General features: G+C 37.5%; 1 protein-coding gene across 1 annotated transcript in view; it reads left to right on the top strand.

Moving 5' to 3' along the window:
- The window catches only part of col25a1 (collagen type XXV alpha 1 chain), a 378,768-nt gene that overhangs the window by 319,997 nt on the left and 31,207 nt on the right, over positions 1–27,564 (top strand). Inside the window, exons 21-33 of the mRNA XM_062982969.1 lie at positions 131–175; positions 2,148–2,192; positions 2,797–2,874; positions 8,343–8,366; positions 10,424–10,468; positions 11,877–11,921; positions 12,139–12,219; positions 15,740–15,802; positions 16,670–16,720; positions 17,590–17,616; positions 23,546–23,581; positions 24,862–24,915; positions 26,417–26,470. Of these exons, the coding sequence (XP_062839039.1) occupies positions 131–175; positions 2,148–2,192; positions 2,797–2,874; positions 8,343–8,366; positions 10,424–10,468; positions 11,877–11,921; positions 12,139–12,219; positions 15,740–15,802; positions 16,670–16,720; positions 17,590–17,616; positions 23,546–23,581; positions 24,862–24,915; positions 26,417–26,470 (648 nt within the window). The remainder of the gene's footprint in view (positions 1–130; positions 176–2,147; positions 2,193–2,796; positions 2,875–8,342; positions 8,367–10,423; positions 10,469–11,876; positions 11,922–12,138; positions 12,220–15,739; positions 15,803–16,669; positions 16,721–17,589; positions 17,617–23,545; positions 23,582–24,861; positions 24,916–26,416; positions 26,471–27,564) is intronic.

Genomic DNA, 27,564 nt, shown 5'->3' with positions numbered 1-27,564 from the left:
AATCATTTTAATACAAAATGTTTCCACTACATTTTAACTACTAGTAGGCCATGCTAATTCTTTTGACTGCTCTCTTTTCTTTTTCTATCTTTATTTCTACTGTCCATCTTGTATGTGTTCCATCATGCAGGGAAGATCAGGTGAATCTGGAGCTAGAGGTCCAAAGGGGTCAAAGGTTAGTAGTAAGAAAACACATTTTGGTTTTATTTCCCTAATGATATGAGGTAATGAGGTATGGGGATGTCTATCTTTCTGTGTATTTGATATATGTATATACTTACAGCACCAGGATGATTTATATTAACAAAATAAAGGTGAAATAAAATTTCACATCAATGGCCAAGGAAAAAAACTAGCACTGGCTGCACCAATTCCTTGAGATGCTAGATCTGGCTATGGCAACACATGCTTTGAATGCATCTCAGTTGGATTACAGTAACATACTCAATGTGGGACTGTCTTTGGTAACAAGCTCCTGACAGATATTAGTCACAGGGAGTACATAACCCTGCTCTTGAAATAGCTTCACTGGCTATCAGTCAATCTCTGTTAGAATCAGAGTTATGACATTTAGAGATCTATCTGAATTGGATCCACACTGTTTGAAAGACCATATCTCCTTGTACGAGTCTCCCAGACTTTTAAGAATTAGTCACACTAAAGCCCCTTCTACCCTGCCCTATATCCCAGGATCTGATCCTATATTATCTTCTTATCCCAGATTATATGGCAGTGGAGACTGACATAATCCAGTTCAAACCTGGGATCAGATTCTGGGATATAGGGCATTGTAGATCCAACCTTGCTCAGCCTCAAAGGCTTACTGTCAATGCTGAGATAAGATAAAGTATCATTCATGATGTCCTTTGCCACTTTATGTAGAAGAATACCCTACCACTCAGCCCAATATAAAAACAATGTGATTTTTTTCTTACTGCCCCTTGGTTCATGTCTGACTTTCATATGTCTTGCTTTAATCCAGTTTCATCACATAAGCGGTATGCTGTTCTGCAGATATGGATTTATATCTTAAACATCACAAGAAATTGGCTCTTTCTAAAATTCTTGAATTGAAATGTGGCTATGAAACAGGGGTGGCACAAGATATTAATTCCCTTAACAGTGGCTGCTCAAATCCCATTATTGTGCTTTATTGTTTACAACGACACAGCGCAGGTAACAGCTTTTGTCACAAAGCCAGTGATATAAATTGTGCATTTAGAGCTTTTAATCAGGGATGGACAACTGCAGTAAGTCCAGGGGTGGCATGGAGGCCTTATGGTTGCCCACAAATGGTGAAAAACAAAAATGAAGAAAAATGGAAATGGTCAGAAGTACACTTCTGTTTTTGAAAAAATGGCATTTTCAATATGAAATGATATTGAGGAGATTGCAACATATTTCAAAAATGAATTGGATCTCCTGGACAAGTGATTTACTTTTAATGGACAGGGAAAGGACAATATGGATGAGTTAAGGAGTTTCAAGAAGAGAGGGAAGGGGAAAGACTGCATAGATCTGAAGTTGTAGTCTGCCATCAGGCATGTTTCTATATCCCCAGAGTTAGAATTATGTTCCTCTAATGACATTTTCTTTCTCTCCCAAATATTCTAGCATTGTAGTAACTTAAAACTTTAATCGAAGATTTAGAAATACAGCTTAGGCATCCAAACTAAAGGGACGAGCAAAATCGCAAGCTACAATGGGAACATAAATATAAGTGTTCTGGGAGTAGATGATTTGCAGTGTCTTACTCTCTGCAATATTAAAAATTTGACACCTGAAGAAATATTGCATTTGATGGGTCAGAATTCATATTTGGAGATGCAATACTTTCATTTCTCTCCCTTCTGTTGTCTGTGCTGGTCTAATAGACTGGCCCAGTGAATGATGGACCACATCCTAGCAAAGCTGCAGATGATCATAGATGAAAAAAGGACAACCATAAGCAGCCCATAATGTAAATGTCTGGCCCTTGGGCTACACCTGAGGATTCTGAGATGTTACCCATGTTTCTGTATAGATTGGGGATAGACTGAAAAAAAATATCTTTTTTCTCATTTCTTTTTTCTTGAAATATGGAGTACAAAGTATGGAGTAAAGTAAATACTTGTATTTTTATCAACCAATATTTCTTTTTCAACAAGGGTGATCCTGGAGAGAATGGTGGACTGGGAGCCACAGGCCCACGGGTGAGTAACCTTATTGAGTTTGGTATTACTAGTTGCCTTTCCTTTTTCACCCACCAAACTCCAAACTTAGATCGAGTCCCAGGCTTGCTGTTCCATTTAAAACTATTCTTTTCTCTCTGCATTGGCAGTGTCACATTTACTTTGACTCCATAAGTGTGTAAGCGATAGAACATGACTATGTATACATTTCTATAGGTATGTGCATAGATAAACATCAACTCACTCAGCAGTTAGGGCTGGAGAGATTAGTTCCATTAATTTTAGTTTGAGAATAGAGTGTGTAGAGAAGAATCCATTAATCCTTCTTTTTCCAGCTGCATTCTGTTGTTGTTTATACAGTTCCACACACTGCAATTCAGCTTCATGGAAATCTTCAATGTGAACATGTCTGCAGGCTAGACCAGTTTTATTATTGTAGACAAGGGGACTGATCCTAAGGAACATTGGGTAGTGGACTTCATTACAACCCAATCTCATAGACATCACAATGTCACTACATACCAAAGAATGTTTTAGCTTAGAGTAAAGTATGTTGTCATTGTGTATTTTGCTCTTGGTTAAATTAATATTGCGGGACTTCAGTGATGGGATAAATATGTTACAGGGCCCACCTGGACAAAAAGGTGACCAAGGTGCCACAGAGATCATTGACTACAATGGCAATATTCATGAAGCCTTACAGGTATGTGATCAGAAAAAATACACAATATGCATAATTGTAGATCTTTAGGAATTTAGTAATGCTGTCCATGTTGATAGCATTGATCAAGAGTGATTTTAAAATACAAATTGCATTGTTCAATTACTGCTGATTATTTCTGGAGAGCTGAAATAGACAGTGGGGAACAGATAGTGGTCTAGGAAAACAAATCTGTGTGTGTGTGTGTATGTGTATATATAATAATCTAGAATTTTCTTTTGCAGAGTATTTTTCCTTTAGTTTTTTCATATCTGCATTAAGGTATATCCCAGTCACAGTGGTTTTACACTACTTTAGGTGCCATTTCTTCACCCTATGGAATCCTGGGATGTGTAGATCTATAGTCTTCTCTGCCAAAGAGTTCTGGTTCCACACCAGAATCCTGGTGAAAATATCAGGATTTAGGCGTCATGATGGTTAAAGTGGTGCTGAACTCCCATAATTGTACAGAATGAAAACAGAAATGAGGTGACCATCCATCTCCAGGTTTTGCTTTGCATCTTGTGATAGGGAAAGAACAGATTTGCTTTATAACTCTTTGTTCTGATATTTCTTTTGATATTGTTCCACTGGAACAATCTGTATTTTAGGTCAAATAATCATTATTAAAACCAGAATGGTTTTTTTCTTGACATTCCCTGTGCTACTTCACCCATCTTCTCTTCCCCATCTCAATGGAAAAGCTGATTACCTGAATTTAGGAGCCATATAACTCAATTAAAAAAATCACAAATGTTTATATCAAGACCAGCCAGGTTCCAAATTAGTAAATAAAATAGATTAAAATTGACCTTCATAATGCCTTTGTTGGTTGCTTTGGGATGCACAATCTGTCAAAGCAAAGAGTAGAACACTAGGAATAATATGAGAAAAGAGATGTGCAGAAGAGGGGGTGGCAGGATGGGACAATTGTTCATAAGCAAATTGACTGGCAGATAAAGGTACTAGCCTGCATACTTGCAAGTATATTTGCTTACAGCTGGGTAAGGTAGAAGAAGTGGTGTCATAACATGGACCAGCTGCAAGTCATTTCTGAGCAGACTATATTGCTGATCTAAGCTTAATGTGCTTTTAAAAGAGTAGATTACAGTAGCATACTCCACAACCTTATGAGGAGCAACATCATTTCAATCTTACCTTATGTAGTGTCCCTTTGCTCTTTGCATATATTATTTTCATGTATCAATTAGGCCTGGGAACCACTGACAGAAATAGATCTAAAAGCATTTATACAGTCTGGACCCCAAAAAAGTAAAGATCTGGAAAAAAAAAACACACGTAGAAGATCTTTGAATTTCCGTTTTTGAATATTAAAGGGAGAAATGAACAGTAGTACTGCCCTGTATCAGTTGTACCTCTAAAATTGGCAGTGATTTTCTGTTCTTCTCTGTGTTAGAAGTTCTGACATTCATCAACTTACAATGAAGTTAAAGAAAATGTAATGTTTGGCAGCTGTTCAACTCCTCTAAGGATCTGGAATGCTGTTTCAAAAAGAAATTGGCACTGTTCCTCTCTAGAAGACAATTCTCCTAAATGTGTGCTTGAAGATTTAAAAGATAAACCACAAAGGAAGTTAGAATTTTGCAAGATGGTTTGCAATTCCACTGAGTAATTTCTTCTACTTTGTTATGTGAGTCATTAGCATGTAAGTCATTTTTATGCAGTAGCACAGAAATATGCAAGGCATAAATAAAAATGTTACATTGGGGAAGGCTATTGTGTATAATATTGTATAAGTCTAAAAATCTTAGTCTTTAAGAGTCGGTATAAGTACTCTACCTTACCTCTTATGAAAAAGGGAATTATTCCTTTCTCTGACTAGAGTGGCAAAAGGCAAGAACTTAATCCTTCTTAGGAGAACCTAATAGAAGCAGTTTTTGAATACCTGGGCAGGAAAATGGTGGTGGTCAGAGGTGGGTGGCACTTGTGGTTTTCCTTCTCTGAGGAATGACCTTTGATTTATCCATAGGTTATATCAAAATCCATAATTTTGACCCCAAAACCTCAAACTACAGGCATGCAACCTGTAACACTCCATGTGTTGTTGGATTGCAGCTCTTGTTCTTGCTCACTATTGCTCACTTCTGTTCTAACCCATTCACTCCATGATATATAATTGGTATAAACATTTGGACTCTTAGAAAGCAACTTTCCACATATACTCTATGAGTAAAATCGATACCTCACCGGGAAGTGCATATTGGATTGCAGCTTTAGGCCAGACTGTACATCACACTATGTTAGTACCACAGCAGTCAAAAGGAAGTCAAGCAAATCTATAGATGGGCAGGGGGAAAGCAGAGGACAGTGAGGGACAGCAGAGGGAACTGTCTTACTCTTTTCCTTCCCATCCAGGTCCTTTGATGTCTGCCAAATCATGTCCTTTCCCCCTTCAGATCTGTCTTTCCTTAATGTTTCTCCGCGTTGTGCCATTAGGAATCGGATAAAACCCGACTCCTCCAAATGCACTCTGGGCTCCGTTTCTCCATGCTCCCTAAACAAAGCCTCACAGAGTCCCATCTAAAGTTGCCCTGTGTCATGTGATGAGCTCTGTGGAACTTTGTTTCGGCAAGTGGACAAAACAAGGAGAAGACACAGAGACTGTGTCTGATGAGGTCCTTGTCATCTGAGAGGAAAGCCATTGACACTGAGCAGCTACTTTCTCCTGTGTCTGGTGTCTTGGTGGATTCTTGAAGCCAGGATGTTCTGAAAAATTGCATGTGCCACAAGACAAGTGGTTTCAAAAGCAGCCCTTCATACAACATCATGGGTCTAAGAACCCATCTGGAAGCCAGTCATAGGAAAATAGCACAGTGATGCCACCTTTATTTTCCTGGTCAAGGTGAATTTGTCTAATTTCTCTCGCGACTACTGAAATCTGTTTTTATCCTGTTGCAATTGTGCCACCACTAATTCAAATGAAGGGCATTAATAGTATTCTGGCTTTTGCTAAATTTGTGTTCTTCATAAGAAACTGTCCATGCCTAGTTTTGCAAGGTGCTTTTCAAGCTCTGGCCATTCTGTATTGTTTCATACTTTAATAAACAAAAGCTCCAAGATACATGCCCACCATTTACCCATACTTCTCTATCTCAGGATCATGAGTCTTACATTTCATAAAGTATATGCACCAAATGCCCTATTTTGTTATTTAAAATTGCTGTATGTAATTGCTTGGTATACAGGAATTATTAAGAGAGCATATATATCCATTATTAATCACTAAATAATGAGAAGTGGGTATTACAAATTAATACATCACAAAATGTAATAAAACTAACAGCAATTAAAAACTCTACACAACACAAGACCATATGCTCCATCTTATCCAGCTAGGCAACCTTTAATTATTATGCCAACTGTATGTCATTTTTTATGCAATTCCAATATTTTAGTACATTGCCAAATCCCACTGCCAATGTCTTTTAAGCATGATATGAGACTTTTTGTTTGGGCAGTATTTAATATTTGGGAATTAGCTTTGCTTTTGCTACACATTCATCTTACTCTGACAAATGTATTTCTAATCCTTTTTCTTTAATTCTCTTCGGTAAACATTGTTATAACTTCTTGGCTTTCAAGAAACTCTTTATATAACTTACAAAATAAACAAGCATACTATTGTTAAAGCCATTTGTCATAGAGTTAAGAAGAACTGCATATTAGTACACTTCATTCATTATAACTATACTTTGTGTGAAGTAAATGTAGGTGTAAAGTCATCTGTTAAAGAGAGCTTACAAAAGCTGGCTCTTAAATCTTTATTATTCTGATCTCTATGATATCAGTCTTTTATTGGAGACATCAAAGTAATTCATTCTTTGATGTAGATATGGATGACCGTGTAGTCAGCTTTGATACTATATAGCAATTTATATGTAAACTATATGTTATTCTTCCCTTATTATTATGAATGAGTATCAGGGGGAAAGCATAAGCAACACATTGCTTTTCAGAACTGTTTGGTCATTACTTTTTACTGAAAAGTTGTCAGTAAAATCCAATGTTAATTCTGCCCAAAGACAGTGCATGGGAGATGAACTCTCAATTCCTTCCTCCTTCTTGCAGTAGTTCCCAGAAATTCTACACCAGTGGTTAAGGGGCCCTCCCATATGGAGTGGTCTGTGGTCTGTTTGGACTAAAAGAAAAGAAAATTGGGATGAGTCACTCATGGTAGATATCTTTGCCCAATTGTTGATGATCAACCCTTTCTTGTTACTACTCCTGAATAATTTTCTCAGCTCCATTTGCCATCTATATAGAGAAGTAATGAAGAAGCAGTAGTGAAAACAGAATCTGTTAATTTTCTTCTCTTGACAATAACCATGTCTATGCTCCCCCAATATGTTATTTCACCCACTCTTTTGTCATGTGTAGAACTATGTTTCAACTAGATCAGTGTTTCTCAACCTGAGGTCCCCAGATGTTTTTGGCCTTCAACTCCCAGAAATCCTAACAGCTGGTAAACTGGCTGGGATTTTTGGGAGTTGTAGGCCAAAAACATCTGGGGACCCCAGGTTGAGAACCACTGAACTAGATTATGCTTAAAGATAACCATGTCTTAGCTTGTTAGTATATCACTAAGATGGTAAAAAGTGTGACCGTTATGTGACTGATAATATACTCACTGGAAAACTGTAGTAATATGAAGATTGCAGTAAAATATTGTTTAAAAATGGTTTTCTAACTAAGTATGTGTCTACAGAATACGTACATTCAATACGCTTATTCTTAAGTCTAATTTTTACTCTTATTGCTGTCTTACCTACAGTTTATTAATTTCATTAATCTATTTAGAGTACATATACTCCACTCTTCAGACACAGGGCAGCTTGCAAATTGTTAATTAGGTAGTTCTTTGCTCACAGATATACTAATTTAATTAAGATATGGCACACAAGGAAAGGGGAATGGCAGTGAGAGAGGGAGTTGAGTCTAGCAGATACTGCCTCTTCTTCTCTCCCTCCGAGGCAATGGCAGTGACAGTTGGGATATATGGGAGGCCTTTCATCTGCCTCTTCTCTTCTTCCACAGTCAAGGTAGTGGCAGTTGGGAGGGCCTTTCATCTGCTTCTGGCTCCAGGCACGAAGGAGCTGTGCCTGCCTCTTCTCCTCTCCCTTTGGGGCGGTGGCAGTTGGGATGAATGGAGCGCCTTTAATCTGTTCTAAAACGAATAATGTTTAATTAGCTTATGGGTAACCTGTTTACTTATTTAAGGTATTGTTTTTCTTTTAAAACATTTAAGTACATTTTGTCCTATGAGAAGATGTAACATTTTCAAAATATGCAGAATTGGTGTTTTCACAATCTTTATTTTCTCAGAGAGAGTCAAATATTTCTTTCCAACTGCCCCCTAAATTCTGTTAAATCCATTACTAAACAAGCAAAGTATTTTATTTCAAACTGAACATCTGGTAACATTGTCTTCTGTTAATACATTTTGCCAACAGAGGATTACCACCCTAACTGTCACGGTAATTCCAACTGCATGACTTACGGTGCTTTATAGCTGTTTTCTTCTGTAGTGTTGCATGTTCATAACTCTTCTGATTTAGAGTGTGTCTTTGTTCATTAGATATTGACCTTGTTTGTCACCACATATATTTCTACATCAAGTATTCTCAGTGGGTGCATTGTTGAAAGCCAGGGTTGCAGTTCCTTCGGAAATTAATATCAAATCTCTCCTTCATTTCAATAATAGAAAAAAGACTCAAAGTCTTGTTAGTATTGAAACATGTATATGATTATGGTTATTATAGCAGTATATCAGCGCATGTACTTTGCTGCTTATTTTAATGAGCATTTTTAAGGACTGGGATAGTTTCCTCTCATTTTATTTTTAAGGGTACTTAATAAAAAGAAATCACATTTTATATCCCAGTTGTAACGCAAAAGATATGGGCCACACTTACATCTGAATAGTTTTTGATTCACTCAATGAAGTTCAGTAACATCTAAATAGCAGTGGTTCAGATTATGTATAAATGGCATCCAGAGCTCAAATACAATGTCACTCCATTAAAATATTTTTCTCAGTCCAGTGATCTATAAAAGTTGAGAAGGAAGTTACTAATCTTAGATCTGGGAAATATCATTAAGGACATTTCAATTGAGCAAGCTGAAAGTGTAACCCACCCTTCGGGTTTAGTACCTTCACAATGGCCATGCTTTTTCTGCATTCTGCTTCCATAATCCTCAGTGGAAGCCTGCTGGGTTAGAATTCAACCAAATATAAGCAGCAATGTTCTTAGGAAAAATGTTCTTGGGATTCTTAAGGCTTCCATATCCTTTGTGCATTTCATACACTAATTAGCTCTGGTGCTTCAGTCAAGGCTCGCTTGTCTGTACTTCTTGCATCAGTGGAATTTCTTCATTTAGGGTCCTAGTGCAGCAGAGCAGTCAAAAGATTAAGTACCCATGTGTAAAGCTTTTGTTGCAAAAACCTCCACTAAACCTGCTGATATCAAACATCTTTACTTCACACTCATAAGAAAGTTAAGACCTTGGCGACATTACAAGTTAATGGTTTTCGACAGAGACCACAAAAAGTAGTGTAGCATGGAATAAAAGTACTAATCGTGATTGCAAAATGTTTTGTGCCCAAGCCCTTTCATCTTCTGTAGTTTACAAGCAGGAAACTACTTGAAAGAATGGAAAGATGCCTATCTAACTGCTATCCTAACTTGCCAAGATGCCAAGCTAAACCAGCTTTAGGATAGCTGAAGCTGTGCTGAATCCTTAGTTGTGAAGTGGCAAGAAGATACTTTTATTTCTCTATTTTTCACTGTTGTGTCTCACCCCAAGATCCTTTCCCATCTGCAGGATATCTTCTAATGATGCCTAGAAAAAAGGAATCCACAGCCCTGAATCTTTTGACATGTCCCACATTATTTATTATGGTCCATCTGGTGGCCAAAAAAGAGGGAAGACAGTGGAGCCCTTGATAATCAGTATAATTGAATCATGAATTATAGTATACTCCAATATATGACCTTAATTGAATCTAGTGATCCTAAATATGATGTGAGGGAGCCAATTGCTGCCATATACAGAAATAGGTTCCCCCTTTCCAGCATGTCATGCTTGGCTATATAAATGCCAAGCTGCCCATTCCTGCTCTTTCAACTCATAGAGATTACAGTCTAGCTATTGGAAGATAGCTAGATGATTGATATTTTAATACGCTGTTTGTGCAGTGGCCAAATCAGATATCTAGTTTGCAAAACACAAATTATACATTATTTGAGAATTAAAATATAACTAGATGGCTGTAGTCTTGTTTGTTTGTTTGTTTCATGTCACCATGGAGTTTAGTTGTCACATAGTATTGCACTGTCTGTCTATAGAGGATCTTTTGATGTCATAGATACTATTGGTTTGTGTCTATTTTCATCTAATTTTTTGTCATTTTGGTTTGATTTTGTCATTATTGGTTTGCATTGTTGATGTTAACAACGATTAGAATATGTATGTCTGACAATTTGGGAATATGAAAGATGGTGTACTAAAACATAAATTATATTTGTTTTAGGGTCCTCCAGGCCCACCTGGACCCCAAGGGTTGCAAGGGATAAAGGTGAGCTTTCATTTTTTTCTAATTTTTACTATGAATATGCTATTGTGTTACTAGTTTATATACTGTATACTGTTTCTAGTAGTATAAACAAGAACTGAAGGATGTGTGGGCATGTGTGAAATATCAGACATGTTGTCCTCACAGTATTTTTTTACAGTTCAGACATCACCAAGAAAAAATGTTTCAAAAATTATTAACATTGTGTAAGTCATTTATTATCTTTTCAAGACAGGTGTAAAAGAATGGTAGTTTTGTTAATGTATTCATTGTTCTGAACTAACTTTGCCTTAAAGCAATCTTTTGATAAGATACCAAACATCATAAAAGGATCATGCACAGCCTCTTGGGGCCATTATCTAAGGAAGATCTGTATTGTTCAAAGTGCAGCGGTTTTTGAGTCAGGCCAATAAACTATTGGATCCTCTCCTGAAAAAAAGACAGTGTTACCCCAACATTGTTCCTAAATATCTTCTCCATTATGAAATGTCTTTATATCTTTTAGTGATTTGTTTTCCTACAGTAAATATCCTTGACATGTGGATGTAACATCAAATGTGAATGTAACACAAAACCATAGGTTAGTGTTGCCTGTCTAAATTTTCTCAAAAGCTGGATTAACATCTTATTGTCAGAACCTGGAAACTTTTGGATATGCTCACAATGAAGATCACTAGAAACTAAGTCTTTATTTCCTTCTTGCCAACATTCAAGAAATTTTATCCTCTGATTATCCTCTCTCTGCCCCTGGTATATATTAGAAGCGAATTCCCACCCACCCCTGCCAGTTTGTATTCTCACAGTCTAAACTTTTGATTATCAAAACATTGCCATATGCTCTTGTCTCTAACATTCCCCCAGTTCCTTCCCATCCTCTCCCTTTTCTCCAGCATGGCCTCTCTTCATGTCAGGATAACCCCAGCAGCTGCTTCATACGGCTGCATCAGACTTCCTGATACTTACGCCCTTTATCAAGGTCTTGAGAAGGGTTTTAGATACTGAAGCCATCCACTACAATAGTTTGCCATTCTGCTGAAAAAGAATAAAATTTAGTTGCTGGTTAACTATGGCTTGTTTTAGAAATCTATAGTTTAAACCAGTGTTTCTCAAACTCTGCTCCTCCCATTGTTTTGGACTTCAGCTCCCAGAAATCCCAACCAGCTAGGGATTGTGTGAGCTGAAGTCCAAAACATCTGGCGGAGCACAGTTTGAGAAACTCTGGTTTAAATGAATGGGAGTTCCTACTTCTGATAATCCTGCTTTTTTCTCATATTTTCCTGACAGTCATTCCGGATAGGGCAGAAGGAGAAACACATGAGCCCAAAGCCCAATCTTATTTACATAACATTATACAATAGAGTAATAATGAGACTAATTATTGAAACTAATGTTGTTGAATTTCACTTTGCAGGGTGACCCTGGATCCCCAGGATTACCTGGTGCTGAGGGGGAGCAGGTACTTAAACAATCCTTCTTGTGCCTGATCAAAATAATAACACAATTATTTTTGTGGAATAGTAATGTTTACCACAATATTTTTTCTGGTTACAGTTATCATTAGGGAAGGAAGATACAAAAATATGTGATAATAACACCAATAAATAACTCATAGATGTTCCTGGGTTCTCTTCTGATGTTGATAAGTTTCATTTTCATAAATATTCTTTTTTCAGGGGCTCAAAGGGTCAAAGGGTGATATGGGAGACCCTGGAATACCAGGAGAAAAAGGAGGAATTGGACTTCCAGGATTGCCAGTAAGTTTGTTTTAGCAAATACCAATGGTAGTAAGTCATAGTACTTTTCATGACAATTTCACTTGTTCTCAATCTCAGACTTAGTTCAGCAAATTAGTATGATATTTTACAGAAAGAATAATATAAAAAGAAGGATCTTTTTTCACAACAAAGAATCATTGTATTTTGATAAGGAGAACAAGGACAAGAGAACCTTTGTCACTGATTGTAATGTCATTGAAGCTGGAATGTTAGGCTGGAATATTTCACATTTTCTGATCTAGAAGTGCAAGTGATGTTGGTCATTTTTGTTTGTGTGTACTGTAAATATGTCTTCCAAAGCTTTCATATAGTTTCATAAGTGCTATGTATCCTGAAATCCTAAAAATTAAACCAATAGGTTGAAGGAGGAAAAGACAGCAGAGGAAGGAATATCCCATATCTATTATGTATTATTTTCATAATTAATTACCATCAAGTTGGCCTTGACCCTATGAGTAGGAACCTTCAACAACCCTGCTCAGATCTTTCAAGATGAGTGCTGTGTTTCCTTGATTAAGTTAAGTTAATCTTAATTTCAAGCAATGAGGGCTAAGAGTTTAATCCAAAACCTTTGGTGAAATGGCCAGTGGGTGGGAGTGTGTATAGGTTGAGAAAAGTTTTGAAAAAGAAGGAGGTGGAAAGGGAGTTTTCAGACTATGTGTTATGAGTCAGACACCAGCCAATATAAACAACTCAGTTTTATTGCAAAACAACACGAAAGAGCCTAGAAAACAACCAAAAATGGCTCAAAACACTTTCTCTTCAGTGTGAAGTAACAATGTCAAAAAAAAAATCTCCTGGGAAATAATCTGGATTAAAACAAACTATGCCGAAACGTCTGGAAACTCGCTCTACCTACATGTTGGAGCTTAGCAAACACAGGAAAGCAACCAGCAATAACCCGCAGCAACCAGCGGGCACACTGTGCCCCAAAACGTTGTTGTGAAGCCAATCCGCGTCGTAAAAGAGAAGTCACAGCCACCACATCAGGTCCACATCATTAGGGAGAAGTCACAGGCATCAAGTTCCAAACCGCATCGTTAGGGAGTAGTCACAAGCACCGAGTTCCAGTCCGCATCGTTAGGGAGAAGTCACAGGCATCGAGTTCCAATCCACATCATTAGGGAGAAGTCTCAATCACCGAATTCCAGTCCATGGTCAACACAAAGAGCCAAAGCGATGGAGGCAAGATGGCAGCTAATGCATAAAACCAACACAGGACAATCCAGCGCAAACCCACACAATGCCAGCCCCCATTGCCACTAAAAACCCGGGTTAACACTTATGTCCCAAAGCAGTCTTCCAAACACGTCTTCTGAAACAGAGATCCCAAAAGTGCCCAACAAACACCTTGCCGATTGCAAGGTTACATTAGCAACAAACTTACTTTTATTTACAAGTCCTCCTCTGAATTTGAGCCAGTTAATGCCCTATCCACAGCTGAACCTTGTTGCTGCAAATCCTCATCGGAGCTGGAGTCGCCCAACGCCCCATCAAACCCACCTCTAGCCCATAATCCCCTTCAAAACCCTCAAAGGAATCATCATCAGTGGGTATTTCCCGGATTCTCTTCCTTCATTGCTCCTCATCGGAGTCTGGCTCACAAGTAGTTTTCCTGCTTCTTCTAACACAACTAGTAGTATCTCTACTCGAAGACTCCATCACAACACTATGGGCTTCATCTTCATCAGATCATTCGTATTTAAAGAACTCAAAGCAGTTCACAGCAACCTCAGAAATATTTATGCAATACAATATTTAAACATTTTTAGATTATTCATTAACCATTACCAGCCACAATAAGATTTAAACAAACACACAATAGGCTAATCAGCATGTTTTCTAATAAATAATAACTATATACTCTAATCTAATAAACATTTATACTAGGGCCTAATGAAAGAGACTCTCCAAAGTCATATAGCTAATGATCATGATGTACCTGAATCAAAATTAAAAATTTCTTCAGTTATCATCCTCAAAGAAAACCCTGCTGTAATAATTTCTAATCACTTTCAATTGTCACAGCAGCAGGAACTGCAGGCTTTGCAGCTGAAATCTGTCAGCTCCCCAACATCCCAAATCCAGAAAGCATGAGCTAGGGAACTATATCTTGCAAGATTCAGTTATGATGCTGCAAGAAAATACCAGTTCAAAATTATTTGAAAAAAACATTTTCAACAGAATTGGAAGGAAATAATGAGCAAGGGATTAAAAACATTCCATATGTCAGAATATGGCTATCTTGATAAACGAGATCTAGACAAACTTTAGCTCTGGGGCTGCATGATGCCCATGAAAGGTGTTTCTTTTCCATCCCATTCCCTTCTATAGATAACTCATTTTCTGACCAAAACATTATAAACTGCTTTATTCCATACAAAAAAGAGTATGTACCCTGAGGCCTCTAAGAGTGGCTGTTCAATTTTTTAATAAGTTATATAGCCCCCTGAATTATTTACCAAGCTTTTTAAAGTGAACTTTTCATTTTTGTTTTTGGTCTTTGGGCCGTCCATGCCGCTGTTGGAGGGTCTTGGTCAGTGCAGTTAGTACCCACTCCACAAGATCACTGTTTTAATGAGTAATCCAACTGGCTTGTTTTCAGCTAATCATGCAAAAAAAAAACCCACCATATTCTAAATTCTGAGCATGAAACAAAAGGGTTGCATAAACATTTATGCAGTCTGGACTCTTTGACATGTTTGCATGAAATGTTTTCATTATTGGCAGCATTCAGAGCACAGCAGGTTCCTGTTCCTGTGAACAATTCGTTCTATATTAGCAATCTCCTATGGGATCTCACCACATCCAGAAAACAAGAAATCCTACCGAGCATAATACCATTGACTTGTCCATCAGTTCTTGTGTGCCTCTAACTTATGATGTTGCAAAATTTTAGCATTACTTAGTTCACGTACAAACAGTCCTTGCCCATAACATTTGCAGATAATACATATTTTATTTGAGAGAGCCTTGACTAATTTGGGATGTAAAATGAACGCCTGTACAGGCTGTACATGCATTTAGAAATCTGTAATAAGGCAGCAAACTGTGGGTACCTGCATCAAAAGTAATAACTTGGGTATAAGCAATACTGAACTGCAAGTCAAAATAAACAAGCTAAACCATAATATGTGAGATGCAAAGTATGCCAGACATTCTCAGCTTTTGGCACCCAGATGTTATAGGCTAGTTTATAGCGTTAGTCAGCAGAACCAGTAGTCATTCTTAGTATTAATGTCTGAAGTATCTGGATAGCCAAAGGCTGAAAACTACTACTGTATGTTGCTGTAAAGAGGGATTGCTAATATGTTAAACTTGCAATCTTATACATTTTTCTCTGGGAGTATGTCTGACACAGATTAAGTAGGAGCACTTATAAGGGTTCTTGAGAGATCTAACACAAAATAAAACATCTTTTCAAGTACAATTGTAAGAAACATCCTGGAGTTAACTTGATGTGGAAGTATTGTTCAATTGTTCAATAATGATTTTGTAGGGCTCCAGTGGCACAAAAGGAGACAAAGGAGACGTTGGTTTGCCAGGTCCACAAGGTCCTTCTGTAAGTCTTGCCATGATATGTCAGTATTTCTGTAAACATAGACTGTTGGTTCTCCAATCCTTTATTGTGTCCTTCTGCCAACAGGGAGAGTGAAAGATGGTCCTCCATTTCAAACAAAGCAATAATGCATTAATATTGATCAGATCTAATTAGGAAAAATAGAGGTTTGCGAGTACAACTCTCAGAATTCTCCAGGTAGCATGGAGAACTTTCCAAAACTGTGTATTGATGGCATTACACAGAGCTTACTTAATGTTTATTATCCTGTGACCATGGTAGCACATATGGATCTCTTGAACTGGAATGTCCAATTTTGTCAAATATTTTCATTGATAATGCCTCATTATTGTTTATTAAATGGTCTAGCAAAGGAAGACTATATGATTATATTTAGACAGCAATCCTAAGTTTGACCAGGCTGAGGTTCTGATTCCTCAAAATAATTTATAGGCTTTGACTTTTGTCAGCAGAAGTATAAATGTTGTTGCTGTTGTTTGAGGGCAGGAGTGGTCCTTTTACAGAAACCCCATCCCCTTGCAACTTAGCCTTTATGTCATTCTGTGATGGCCATTTTCAATCCATGTTGAATATATGTTTGGACTAATGAATCCAATCTCATACCCACCAATCTCACCCTGTCTTCAAGTCTGGAGTTGGGAGGAGCCACATGAGTGATACTTACATAATCTCTTTGAGATCATAAGATATTCAGATATGGAGATTCTCTTCTTTTTTTTTCTTATGGCCTCGAGGATGCACTTCTGTGACTCTAGGATTGCAATCTTTAAAGGATTGCAGCTTTCAAAAAGAGAAATGACCAAATAACCATGTGTTCTTATGAACTAATTATATTGGTTTCATATGTAGATTATAGGACCACCAGGACCTCCAGGCCCACATGGTTCACCTGGGCCTATGGTGAGTGTTTTCATGTTATTTCAGTTGCAGCTAGAGTGGATTGTTGTTATATCCTAGGCAATTCCAGACAATTAAAAGAAAAAATGTTTAACCTTCTGAAAGGGATGTGTTGAGGAGGAATGGAAACATCATACAACTTGTTGATGAGGCAGGTAGGATTGTGGAATGCTGCAAAGTGGTAACTGGTCAACTTCTGAAGCGAGGGTGGTTTTTGTCCGGATCAGTTTTGATAAGAAGGTGATAGTCTAGTTTAGCCCTATGAGCAAAAACATGTAGAAGTTGACATTTCAGTAGTGGGTCAGAGACAGTGGTTTTCCTTCTGCTCCTCCTATTTTCATATTGCAGAATTTGAAGGGAATTTCAGTACTAGATTTCATTCTGATTCTCTTGAGTAGTTAATTCTTCATTGTCTACAACAGAGCTTTGAGGTCAAACTTACTTCTACTAATGCCTACCAAAATGTATCTTTTGAGCTAGGCAGTGAAACACCTGAAGGGTTTCTTAGGTCCTACAGATCAAGACACTGGGAAAGGGTGATTGCTGGGTGTATTAATTCAGACAGCTGGAGAGACCTTTCAAGGTCCTATCACAGCTTCCTGTCTCAGTGTACTCCATGATGAGAGCACTACTTTCATCATCTGCAAAGTTTCCAAACTGCAGAGCCCAACTTAGAGATAGGTTCTGGGACTCAACTATAAACACAGATTCCAAAAGTTGCAAAATTTAGCTTGCAGTCTTATAAATATTGAACAGCATGCCATCTTGCATTTGCTAATATTTGGATAGCCAGACAAGAAAAGCTGATATTAGTGAAGTGTTTTCCCTGCTATAGTAATGATTTTAGTAATATTTAATTTCTCTTTTTTTAGGGACCTCATGGACTGCCAGGCCCAAAGGTAAAGAATCCAGACCACAACTAACTTCATTCTGTTAATTTGTTTTGTTGTCATTCTCATGAATCATGTTGAAGCATTCAGTCATGTTTTGTTCTTTGTCTCCCATTTCTGTTAATTTTTTCCTGATATTCTTAAACCTTTAAGCAGCTGCTTAAAATAAAACATTAAGACATACTTTTGAATATAAGGATTTATGGCAATTTCCTGTGTCTGTTCCACATCACTATAACCCGAATTAGCTTTCTATAATGTTAATTATAGCAAGCCAGTAAAAACATCTAGTTGTCTGGTGAGAGTTTCAAGCTCTGCCATTTGGAAGTACTTTACACTTAGCCTTAGAAAAACAGAGGATGAATGTGTTATGCACTTAAGTTAAGTAAATAATTTCCAGATTGCTTTCTTCACTCTTGTCTTCTTATTCAAGCTTCCCACTTTCTCTAGCTTTATATATTCTGCCTCATTTTTTTCCAGTTGTTGTATTTGAAAACCCATCTGCTTAACTATATTTCTAACAATTATTGATACCAGCCAAGGGTTTATTACTGTTCCTGAAAGCATTATTCAAAATATATGAGGAATATACATGTGCAAGGACACACATATTTTCACATTTATGTTGCTTCAGAAAGTATAATGTAAGGAATATATACATGAAAGAATTGTTATGCAATAATTACAATGTAATTTTAGTCATTCTAGCTTTCTGTAAAAAGTGCAATTTTATAAGTTGCTTTTCAAAGAAAGAGTGAAATGAAGGAAGGAGTTACGACTGTAACTTCACACTGGAGACTCACAAAATGTGCCACATTTTCAAGCCACGTCTCCTCTGCCAGTACTAGGTCTAATCCAACCTGAATTATTTTAATCAAGCTCATGCCTCTCTGAGAGTCCCCAAATCCCAAATCTCATGGCTTTTGCTTCTAAAACTTTAATAGTGCGAGATTTCTACTCAAGGCTCTCAATAAATAGTAAGCTGAAGAAACCAAAAATGGGTATTGTGTTCATACAAAATTATTAATGTCAATTTTTGGATGACCAATTCTGCAAACTTAGCATCATTTTTGTATTGGATGTAGTATGGCACTGGGAACAATTGATGGATAACATGTTTGAGTCTACTATAACTGTGCAGAAGGCTATATTTGCCCTACAGCACTGAACTGGGTTGATGCCTATTTAATTGTCCCAGCTTCTTGCAAAAATAAAAATCCTCAGGGTTGCAGCTTTGTAAGCATACTGGTAATTACTTGTCAGAAATCACTAGCTTATTTCTAGTAAAGGAATCTTGGCATTGTAGTTCTCTGAAATGTCTGCCCTTGTTAACCAATGTGGCAAAGAGGACACTGTCCTAGATAAAAGTTCAACCTCTGGTTGCTAATGTAGCATCTCATGTGTAATTTCATGAACATAAATGGCATATTCTAAATGTATTTCAGTTAATATCAGCCTAACTATAGTGTTAACATCAGGGGAAATAGCAGTATTACACTATTCAGGTACCCAGACCTATAGAATACTTGGTCAATTTCTGGGCAATTCAAAAGTGGTTTTAACAAACTGAAGTACATCTAGAGCAGTGGTTCTCAGCCTGTGGGTCCCCAGATGGTTTAGCCTTCAACTCCCAGAATTCCCAGCCAGTTTACCAGCTGTTAGGGTTTCTGGAAGTTGAAAGCCAAAACATCTGGGGACCCACAGGTTGGGAATCACTGCTATAGATGACAATGCCATCAAGTTATATCATACATTCCATGGCCATCTATGAGGTATTCTACTTAATATCAGTTGTTCCAGGCACTTATTAGTGGTACCTAACAGCTGGTAAACTGGCTGGGAATTCTGGGAATTGTAGGCCAAAACACCTGGGAATCCACAGGTTGAGAACCACTGATATAGAGGGTGGCCAAGATGGCAAAAAGTCTGGAAACAAAGCTCTTTGAGAAATGGCTTAGGGAGCTGGGTATCTTGAGCTTAGAAGAGAGAAGACAGAGAGGCGATACAACAGCCATCTTTAAATATTTCAAGGGACATCATGTAGAGGATGGGACAAGCTTGTTTTGTGCTGTAGCAATGAATTTCAAATGACAAGGGGGAAAAAATCTTAAACATTAGGAAGAACCTCTTGATAGTGTAATACAGTGATTCTCAAACTGTGGGTCCCCAGATGTTTTGGCCTTCAACTTCCAGAAATCTTAACAGCTTGTAAACTGGCTGGGATTTCTGGGAACACCTGGAGACTCACAGGTTGAGAATCACTAGTATAATCGATTGCCTCATAGGGTGATTGCTTCTCCTTCATCAGAGGTTTTTAAACAGGTTAGAAGACCATTTCAGAGTTGTACTTTAGTTGTTTATTCCTGCATAGCAGGATGTTGTATTAGAGGGGCCTTTTGGTCCCTTCTAACTCTATGATTCTGTGTGTTGCAGAATGGATTGCACAGTGGCTACTGTGATATTGAGTTCAACAAGCAAGTTAGCTCACCACTCTCTAAATCAGTGGTTCTCAACCTGTAGGTCCCCAGGTGTTTTGGCCTACAATTTCCAGAAATCCCAGCCAGTTTACCAGTTGTTAGGATTTCTGGGAGTTGAAGGCCAAAACATCTAGGGACCCACAGGTTGAGAACCGCTGCTCTAAATCAAAATGAAAACTACACTCGGTGTTACACTTATTCAACCGCATCTGAAAAAGTATAACAGCCTTCACAACTAATATAAGTGCCACAACAGGATTCCAGCCAAATGGGTATTTAATTTTTATTTGCAATAAGAGTAGTGTATCATGATCTTTGTAATTGTAAGCCACTTTGAATCCTGTGCAGGGAAAAAGGTGGGATATAAATTTAAATATGTACTTGGATGCATACATCCATTTGTTTTTGGAAGCCATTACATTATGGTTCCTTAAAATGCAGTCTCCAATAAATCACAACTTTCCTCTGTTTTTCTGAGCATGCTTAAAGGTTTTGAATATTTTCCCACAAGGAGCAGCATAATCCAGTTTGCTGTAAGAAGCCACTTAAGGCATCAAAATGCATCACTGGCAGCATAACTCACAATTTTTTTTGGCCAGTGAAATTCCCAGTTCTGATTTCGTTAATCAGAGTCCTGCAAATTTCAAGTGGTCTTGGGATACTCCCAGAATCAACAATATGTTTCTACAATTACAAATGACTGCTTTATTTAGTACATTATTATCATGGTCTGAATGGACAAGAGTAATATGTTAGTTCAATGTAATCTATTTTAAAATGGATCTCTACCAGTTGTCTCCGTAATTTATTATATTCTAGTGAAGATGAAACTGGAGATATCTCTGAATCAAATGAGTTTAGAGAACTGGGAGTTTGCATTTGTGTCCTTGACTGGCTGTCTTCTGTTCCATCTTAAATAACATTGTCAAAACCCCTGCAAAATAGCATTTATACTTTTATATTTAGGGTGAACCAGGGTTAAATGGTCTTAAAGGACTGAAGGGTGAACCAGGTCACAAGGGTGACAGAGGGCCCCTAGGTCTACCAGTAAGTAAAATACCTATTCCGTTTCAGTGCAAATTGCAAACTTCTCTTTCTATCTGCAACCAAAAACTCTGGTTTACTCAATAGCAAATATAACGCTATCTCATGCTGAAGTAAAATATCAGTCTTGTTTTGATTTTTAAGTCTGTTCCCATATCATCCCTAATACACAGTTCTGTCAGTTGTTGGTTTTAAATTTTTTTGTCATCTGTGTCAACAGTGTTACATTTAATTATTCACATTAATCATATCATTACTGGAATGCTGTGTGGTGTTTGGTTTTACTATAATTTTTAAATATATATGTACGGCTTCAGAATTTTGTTGTTGTTGCTTAAGTTCAATGACTACAACTAATAAGTAGTTCAACTTCATTGAGTACGAGTTGAGTATCCCTTAACTGGAAATCCAAATTCCAAAATACTCCAAATTCCAAAATACTCCAAAATCTGAAATTGTCCACATAAGTGGCAGAGACAGTAGTGTCTTTGCTTTTTGATGGTTCAATGTATGCAAAATTTGCTTTATGCATAAAATAGTTTAAATACTGTGTATAATATTACCTTCAGGCTATGTGTATAATGTGCATATGAAACTTCAATGAATATTATGTTTAGACTTGAGTCCCATCTCTAGTATATTCATATAAAAATACAGGCATTCCAAAATCCAGAAATATTTGTACTACAAAACACTTCTTTACAAATCATTTCAGATAAGGAATATTCAACCTGTATTGCTGATTTAAGTCTTAAGATTTTAGCATATGCACCTTTAAATATTTTGCAATCACTTGTGGATGTGAGAACTTTCTACTTTAATGACTTCAGACTCACTATTGTTAGTAGCATTTATACTATATGTATTTTCAGTGAAAACTAATTTAAATCCCATTAAAATATTATCCAGGTTGCCGTAGTCAAAGTAAGGGAAGAAATAGCAATATTTGTCGTGGGAGCTTCCTGAATCGTTAATTATGAACAAATGCTTTACCTTTTCTTGGTAGTAGCAATTTTATGTAATCCATTCAGGACACAATCCATCCAAAGCAAAGTGCTTTTATATCTGCTGGATTTAATGGAAGTTGAGTACATGTTTAACTCTCTTTTGCCAAAAATTGAATTAAAATGCTTAACTTTGGGTGGATTGTGGTCAGCATTAAAAAAAAATACTTGAAGAAAACAGTGCTGGGATACTGAGTCTTTCAAATGAAGTATTCTGACTACAGATTGGCGGATATTGTTCACATAATATCCGCCAGTGCTCATCTGTTACTCAGCAATAGCGAAATCAAGCATACAGACTTGACCCATTAAAAACTCCACTCTGGACAATGTCTCCATCCTGTTGAAGTCGTGTTGATTTGGTGGATGTGCATAGTTCAAATCATTGGCAGTGCAATGTATCTCTTTCCTTTGCCCAAATAGACACTCTAAATTGTAGCACAGTGGAGCAACCCAAGTATTCTTTTACAAGCTGAGTGTTTTTCTGGTCTCATTTTAGGGCAATTCTCAGTGAGGCCATATTTCAGAAAGCGGATCTATCACTGTTTCATTCCAATTACAAAAATACAGCCAGACCTTGGAGCAAAATTCTTCATTCCTTTGTTTTATCTCCCACGTCACAAGTTTTTCATACCAGATGTGTGTACGTTAAAGTACAAAAAACACTCCATGATAACTTGTGAGGTTTGTAGCACTAATGCAGTGGTTCTCAATCTCCAGATGTTTTTGGCCTACAACTCCCAGAAATCCCAGCCAGTTTACCAGCTGAGAGTTGAAGGCCAGAAAGTTTGGGAACCCCAGGTTGAGAACCACTGCACTAATGCATCCAGGGTCTCAATATAATCTCATGAAGGACCCCATCACATGAAGATCCAGATGCCAAGGGACAATGTGGGACAGTGTGAGAAAACATGGGGCAGCGGCTAGCTTTGTCCCCTTATCATGGTTGGTTGTGGGCTACTAGCCCACGACATTTCCCGGCTGTCCCCAGCATCCTACCATGTTGTCCCTGACTTCTTCAATGAGGGCACAGGCTCAGGCCTCCTTCTTAGTGCACGGCCAGCACACTACCGGGACGGAGCCAACCTGACCCCTGCCAGAAATAGGCCTGCAATGTGCCAGGACAGGGAAAAAAAACCCTGTCTGGTGAGGTTGGAAATGAAGTACAAATCAACTAAAATTGTGGGACAGACACATTGAAAAAGGAATCAGAATCAGGCCCTTCATGTTGTGTGTACATTATAACTAACCTAATGCAGTACTGTGCTACTTATTCTGGGACCCTGTAACAATGTGTATTCTTGTGTATAAATAGAAGTTTTTACATGTTCATCACCACCACTTACTAATCTCGCATTCTTGTCGTTCGTGTTATCCCTATCATCTGTGCTTCCACTTAATGCTTCCATACAGGGAGCATCTGGCTTAGACGGAAAGCCAGGACCCCGGGTGAGTCCTTTGTGTTCCTTTGTCATACTTCACTACCAAATCTACATGCTTCATCGCAGACAGATTTGTCTTGTTTTGTGGTATTAGTGCCATTCCTGCTCCTTCTAATCAGTAAAAACAACTGTTATAAAACTGACTAGGCAACTTAAATGATGTTTCATTGAGGTCCTTCATTAATGACGGGGTGGTAATCTTGGAGACAGAAAGGACATTAGAACAATGTGAAGTGTTGGCTACACCATAACAATGTGCCATCAACTTGCTTCTGACTTGTGACAACCCTAAGACTCTTTCCTGGGGTTTCCATCATAAGATTTATTCAGAACGGGTTTGCTATTATCTTCCTCTGAGGATAAGAGAATGTGACTTATCTAAAAGCACTCAGCCAAGCAGAAATTTGGATATTAGTTCAACGCTCAAACACTGGCCTTCAACCTGCTATATAATAATAATAATACCAGCTTAGATTAACATGATTTAAAACAAGCCAACAAAAGGGTCGACTGATGATATACTGCAAAATTGTTCTAACAATACAATAATCAAGGAAAGAAAAATCGTCATGTGAATAAACTATCTGTAGCTTTTTCAGTATATGCTATTCTGATCATACTGCCTATTAATCAATCCATCTATTCAAAGACAAAATGGCTATTTCATATTTCATACTGTTTTGTGGAATAGACTTTATCTGCAATGCTTCCTTTTGCTTCAGCAAGTATACAATGCTCAGATCAAGCCTGGATTGATATTTTAAACCAGATACATTATGCTGGATTTATATTCAGAAGAGATTATGGCTTTTTTGATCCCTTTTTGGCATGTGCAAGAAATGCTCCAGGTTTTTGATCATGGGAAAAGTTTAAAAAAATAGCATAGCTATGAATTTCAATGTTTCTTTAGGCTTGTTGTGGTGTCTATCCTTGTGAGTCTTTATGTGAATTCTGCATGGTTTTTTGTTTTTGTTTAAAGTCCTTTTGTTTTAACCCTTTAACAGTTCCTAAAAGAAATCTGTCTCTAAAAATCAGCTCAGCTAGAACAACAAAGTAAAAATGAATGAGATGGGAGGAAGGCTATGGAGTTTAACAGACAGCAAGTGGAATTTTTTTAAATCTGCCAGGTGGATTTGGACATTAATTCTCCTACAGTTAAACACTAGCTTGTATTTTCAGCTATTGGCGTGAAACTTGATTTTATGGAACTTATCTTCCAAAGTATCTAAACATTTGTTTTAAGAATTTTGAATCTTCTTATCATGTCCTGATTCTTTAACCTTGTAGGGTATGGATGGTCCAGTTGGTCCACATGGCCTTGCAGGTCCAAAAGGAGACAGGGTGAGTGCCTAACTTCCTATATGTCTCAATAAATGTTTTATTTTATTTTCCTGAGAAATGTGATAACTTCAGTGTGTTTAGCTGTATTCATTATGTGAGATATTGCAACATAAATATATGGGATTCTTATACTCAAAATTGTCATGTGTTCAATGACATAATAAAAGAACCAAGCATATCAAGGTTAAAAATTCTGTTCATTTTTTAAGCAGATTTTCTCTAGCACAAATGAATAACAGGTGTTTGGACTTTGACTGATAGTTTATCATTATTATTTCTTTTGCTATTATTTGATTTAGTAAAGGTAAGTATTTTCCCCTGACATTAAGTCCAGTCATCGCCGACTCTGGGGGTTGGTGCTCATCTCCATTTCTAAGCGAAAGAGCCGGCATTGTCCGTAGACACCTCCAAGGTCATGTGGCTAGCATGACTGCATGGAGTGCCGTTACCTTCCTGCCGGAGTGGTACCTATTGATCTACTCACATTTGCATGTTTTCAAACTGCTAGGTTGACAGAAGCTGGGGCTAACAGCGGGCGCTCACTCCACTCCCCGGATTCAAACCTGGGACCTTTCGGTCCACAAGTTCAGCAGCTCAGTGCTTTAACATGCTACACCACCATAAGCAACATGGCTCGTTTAAGGGCTGCAGTAGCACAGCACTTAAAGCTGCTAGCGGCAGGAAAGGCTGCTGACTGGAAGCCACGAGTCGGGGTGATCGCCCGATTGTCAGTCCTAGCTTCTGTCAACCTAGCAGTTAGACAGCATACAGTAGATAAATAGGTACCGCCTTGGTGAGAAGGTAAAAGGGCGCCCCACATGCCGGCAAAAAGATTGGAGATGTCTATGGACAGCAAGGCTCCTACGGTATGGAGAAAGGAACAAGAGCTGGAATTTGAGCACCGCCTTCAGACGCCAGAGATGGGAAAAGGGGGGAAAGCCTTTACTTTATCTGTGCATTGTATGTCGTTGTTTGTATAAATAGGCATTGAATGTTTGCCTTATATGTGTCCTGTAATCAGCTCATAGCCCCTCCGAGGAGATAAAGCAGAATATAAAAGTGTGTTTATATTTATATTATTTAGTTTAAAAGTCATCAGTAGGTATTATCCAGTATCTCAAATCATCTCTTAAAATCTGATAAAAGATTCAAAGAATAATATTCTGGGAAGTGTCTTGTTCCTTGCTCTGTGAAACAGGTATTATTTATACACAGAAGTACAAGCTAAAATATGGTTATAATCCCAGAACGCTGGTATGTTTGCATGTGTGTCCACATAGAAGCACATCAGCATTTTATCAATCATGAATGATGAAAAATAGCTCCTGCTTTATAGGACCTCCCCAGAAAGTTCAAGTTTTTTTGTTCTGCAGCTTCCAGAATTCCTCAGTTAGTGTAGTTCTAATATGTCACTCTGAGTTTTGAAAAAAGACTATGATACATATGTAATAAACAGACAAACTGCCATTTGGAGTGAGCATTTGTGATATTTATATTTTAGGGTGAAAAGGGAATTCCAGGAGATCCTGGGCCCAGAGGACCATATGGCTTGCCTGTAAGTTAACGACAAAAAGTACAATTTTGTGAAAACCATAATTATTTCTAGGTTTTAATGGATATTTGTCAAAGAAAAATGTCATTAACAAAGGGTCATTACTTATAAGGTCATCTCTTATCTTGATTTAGGCAAATTAGGCAAACTTCTCTGGGAAAATAATACAGAAGGTCTGACAACAATGAGAAAAGTGGCTCTATTTTATAACCACTACCGTTTCCTTCCTTTTTATAATTCCTACTGTTTTCGTTGTTATATGTTTTATGACATTGTGCATGCATTATTACTTTTCTTTCTAGGCTCCAGAATGTAATGGTGGGAATTCAAGCAAATACCATATATTTGGAGGATGCCCCCCCCCTTTAACCACTAAAATGTCTCCCTAGATTTTATTAATGCAACTATTTTGCCAAAGAATCACCATTTCATACCAAATCACTTTTACAAACAGATTTTGTTCTGTGAGATTTTAGAAATAGCAGTTTTGGATATTGCAACCTAGTGATTTTTGAATGTGTTCAGTATACAATAGCTTTCTGCCATATACTGTCCATTGGCATTATGATTAGAGTGCCTAGTATAGCAATTGAAAAAATACCCGTTTTATGGTATTTCACTGAATAAATTTCCCATTGTTCAAGCTGATGATGTACATTTTATTCAGTGATGTGTTACATGCTTCTATACATAGAAGTGTTCTTCTATGGAAATCCTTTGAAGCATTTTTTCATGGACTGGAAGGGTTGCTGGGGGAGAGAAAATTTCTTCACTTTCCATTACAAACTACAAACTACAAACATACTTGTTCATGAACATAATTCTTCTCATAAGAATCCAACTGGGTGATCTAAGAGCCATGCTAATATTCACCTTTGTGTTGTGAACAAAGATGTATTGTACTAAGTCAACATTTGAAAGCATAAGAGTAATCGGTGGATGAAATTATTGGGGCTAGTTTTAACTTTCTTCTTTATAGAAGTATAAATTCAGCCAGATATTTTTCAGTGTTAGTGAAGTTGTATAGCATAGATTTTTTTCCCCACTAACCATGGCCGTGTATGTATGAAATCTGGGAAGAAACTAGTAGTCACATC

The sequence above is a fragment of the Anolis carolinensis genome, chromosome 5 (assembly GCF_035594765.1).
Source record: "Anolis carolinensis isolate JA03-04 chromosome 5, rAnoCar3.1.pri, whole genome shotgun sequence".
Lineage (NCBI taxonomy): Eukaryota > Metazoa > Chordata > Lepidosauria > Squamata > Dactyloidae > Anolis > Anolis carolinensis.
Note: the sequence above shows the minus strand (reverse complement) of the source record. Positions and strands in the feature narration are given on the sequence as shown.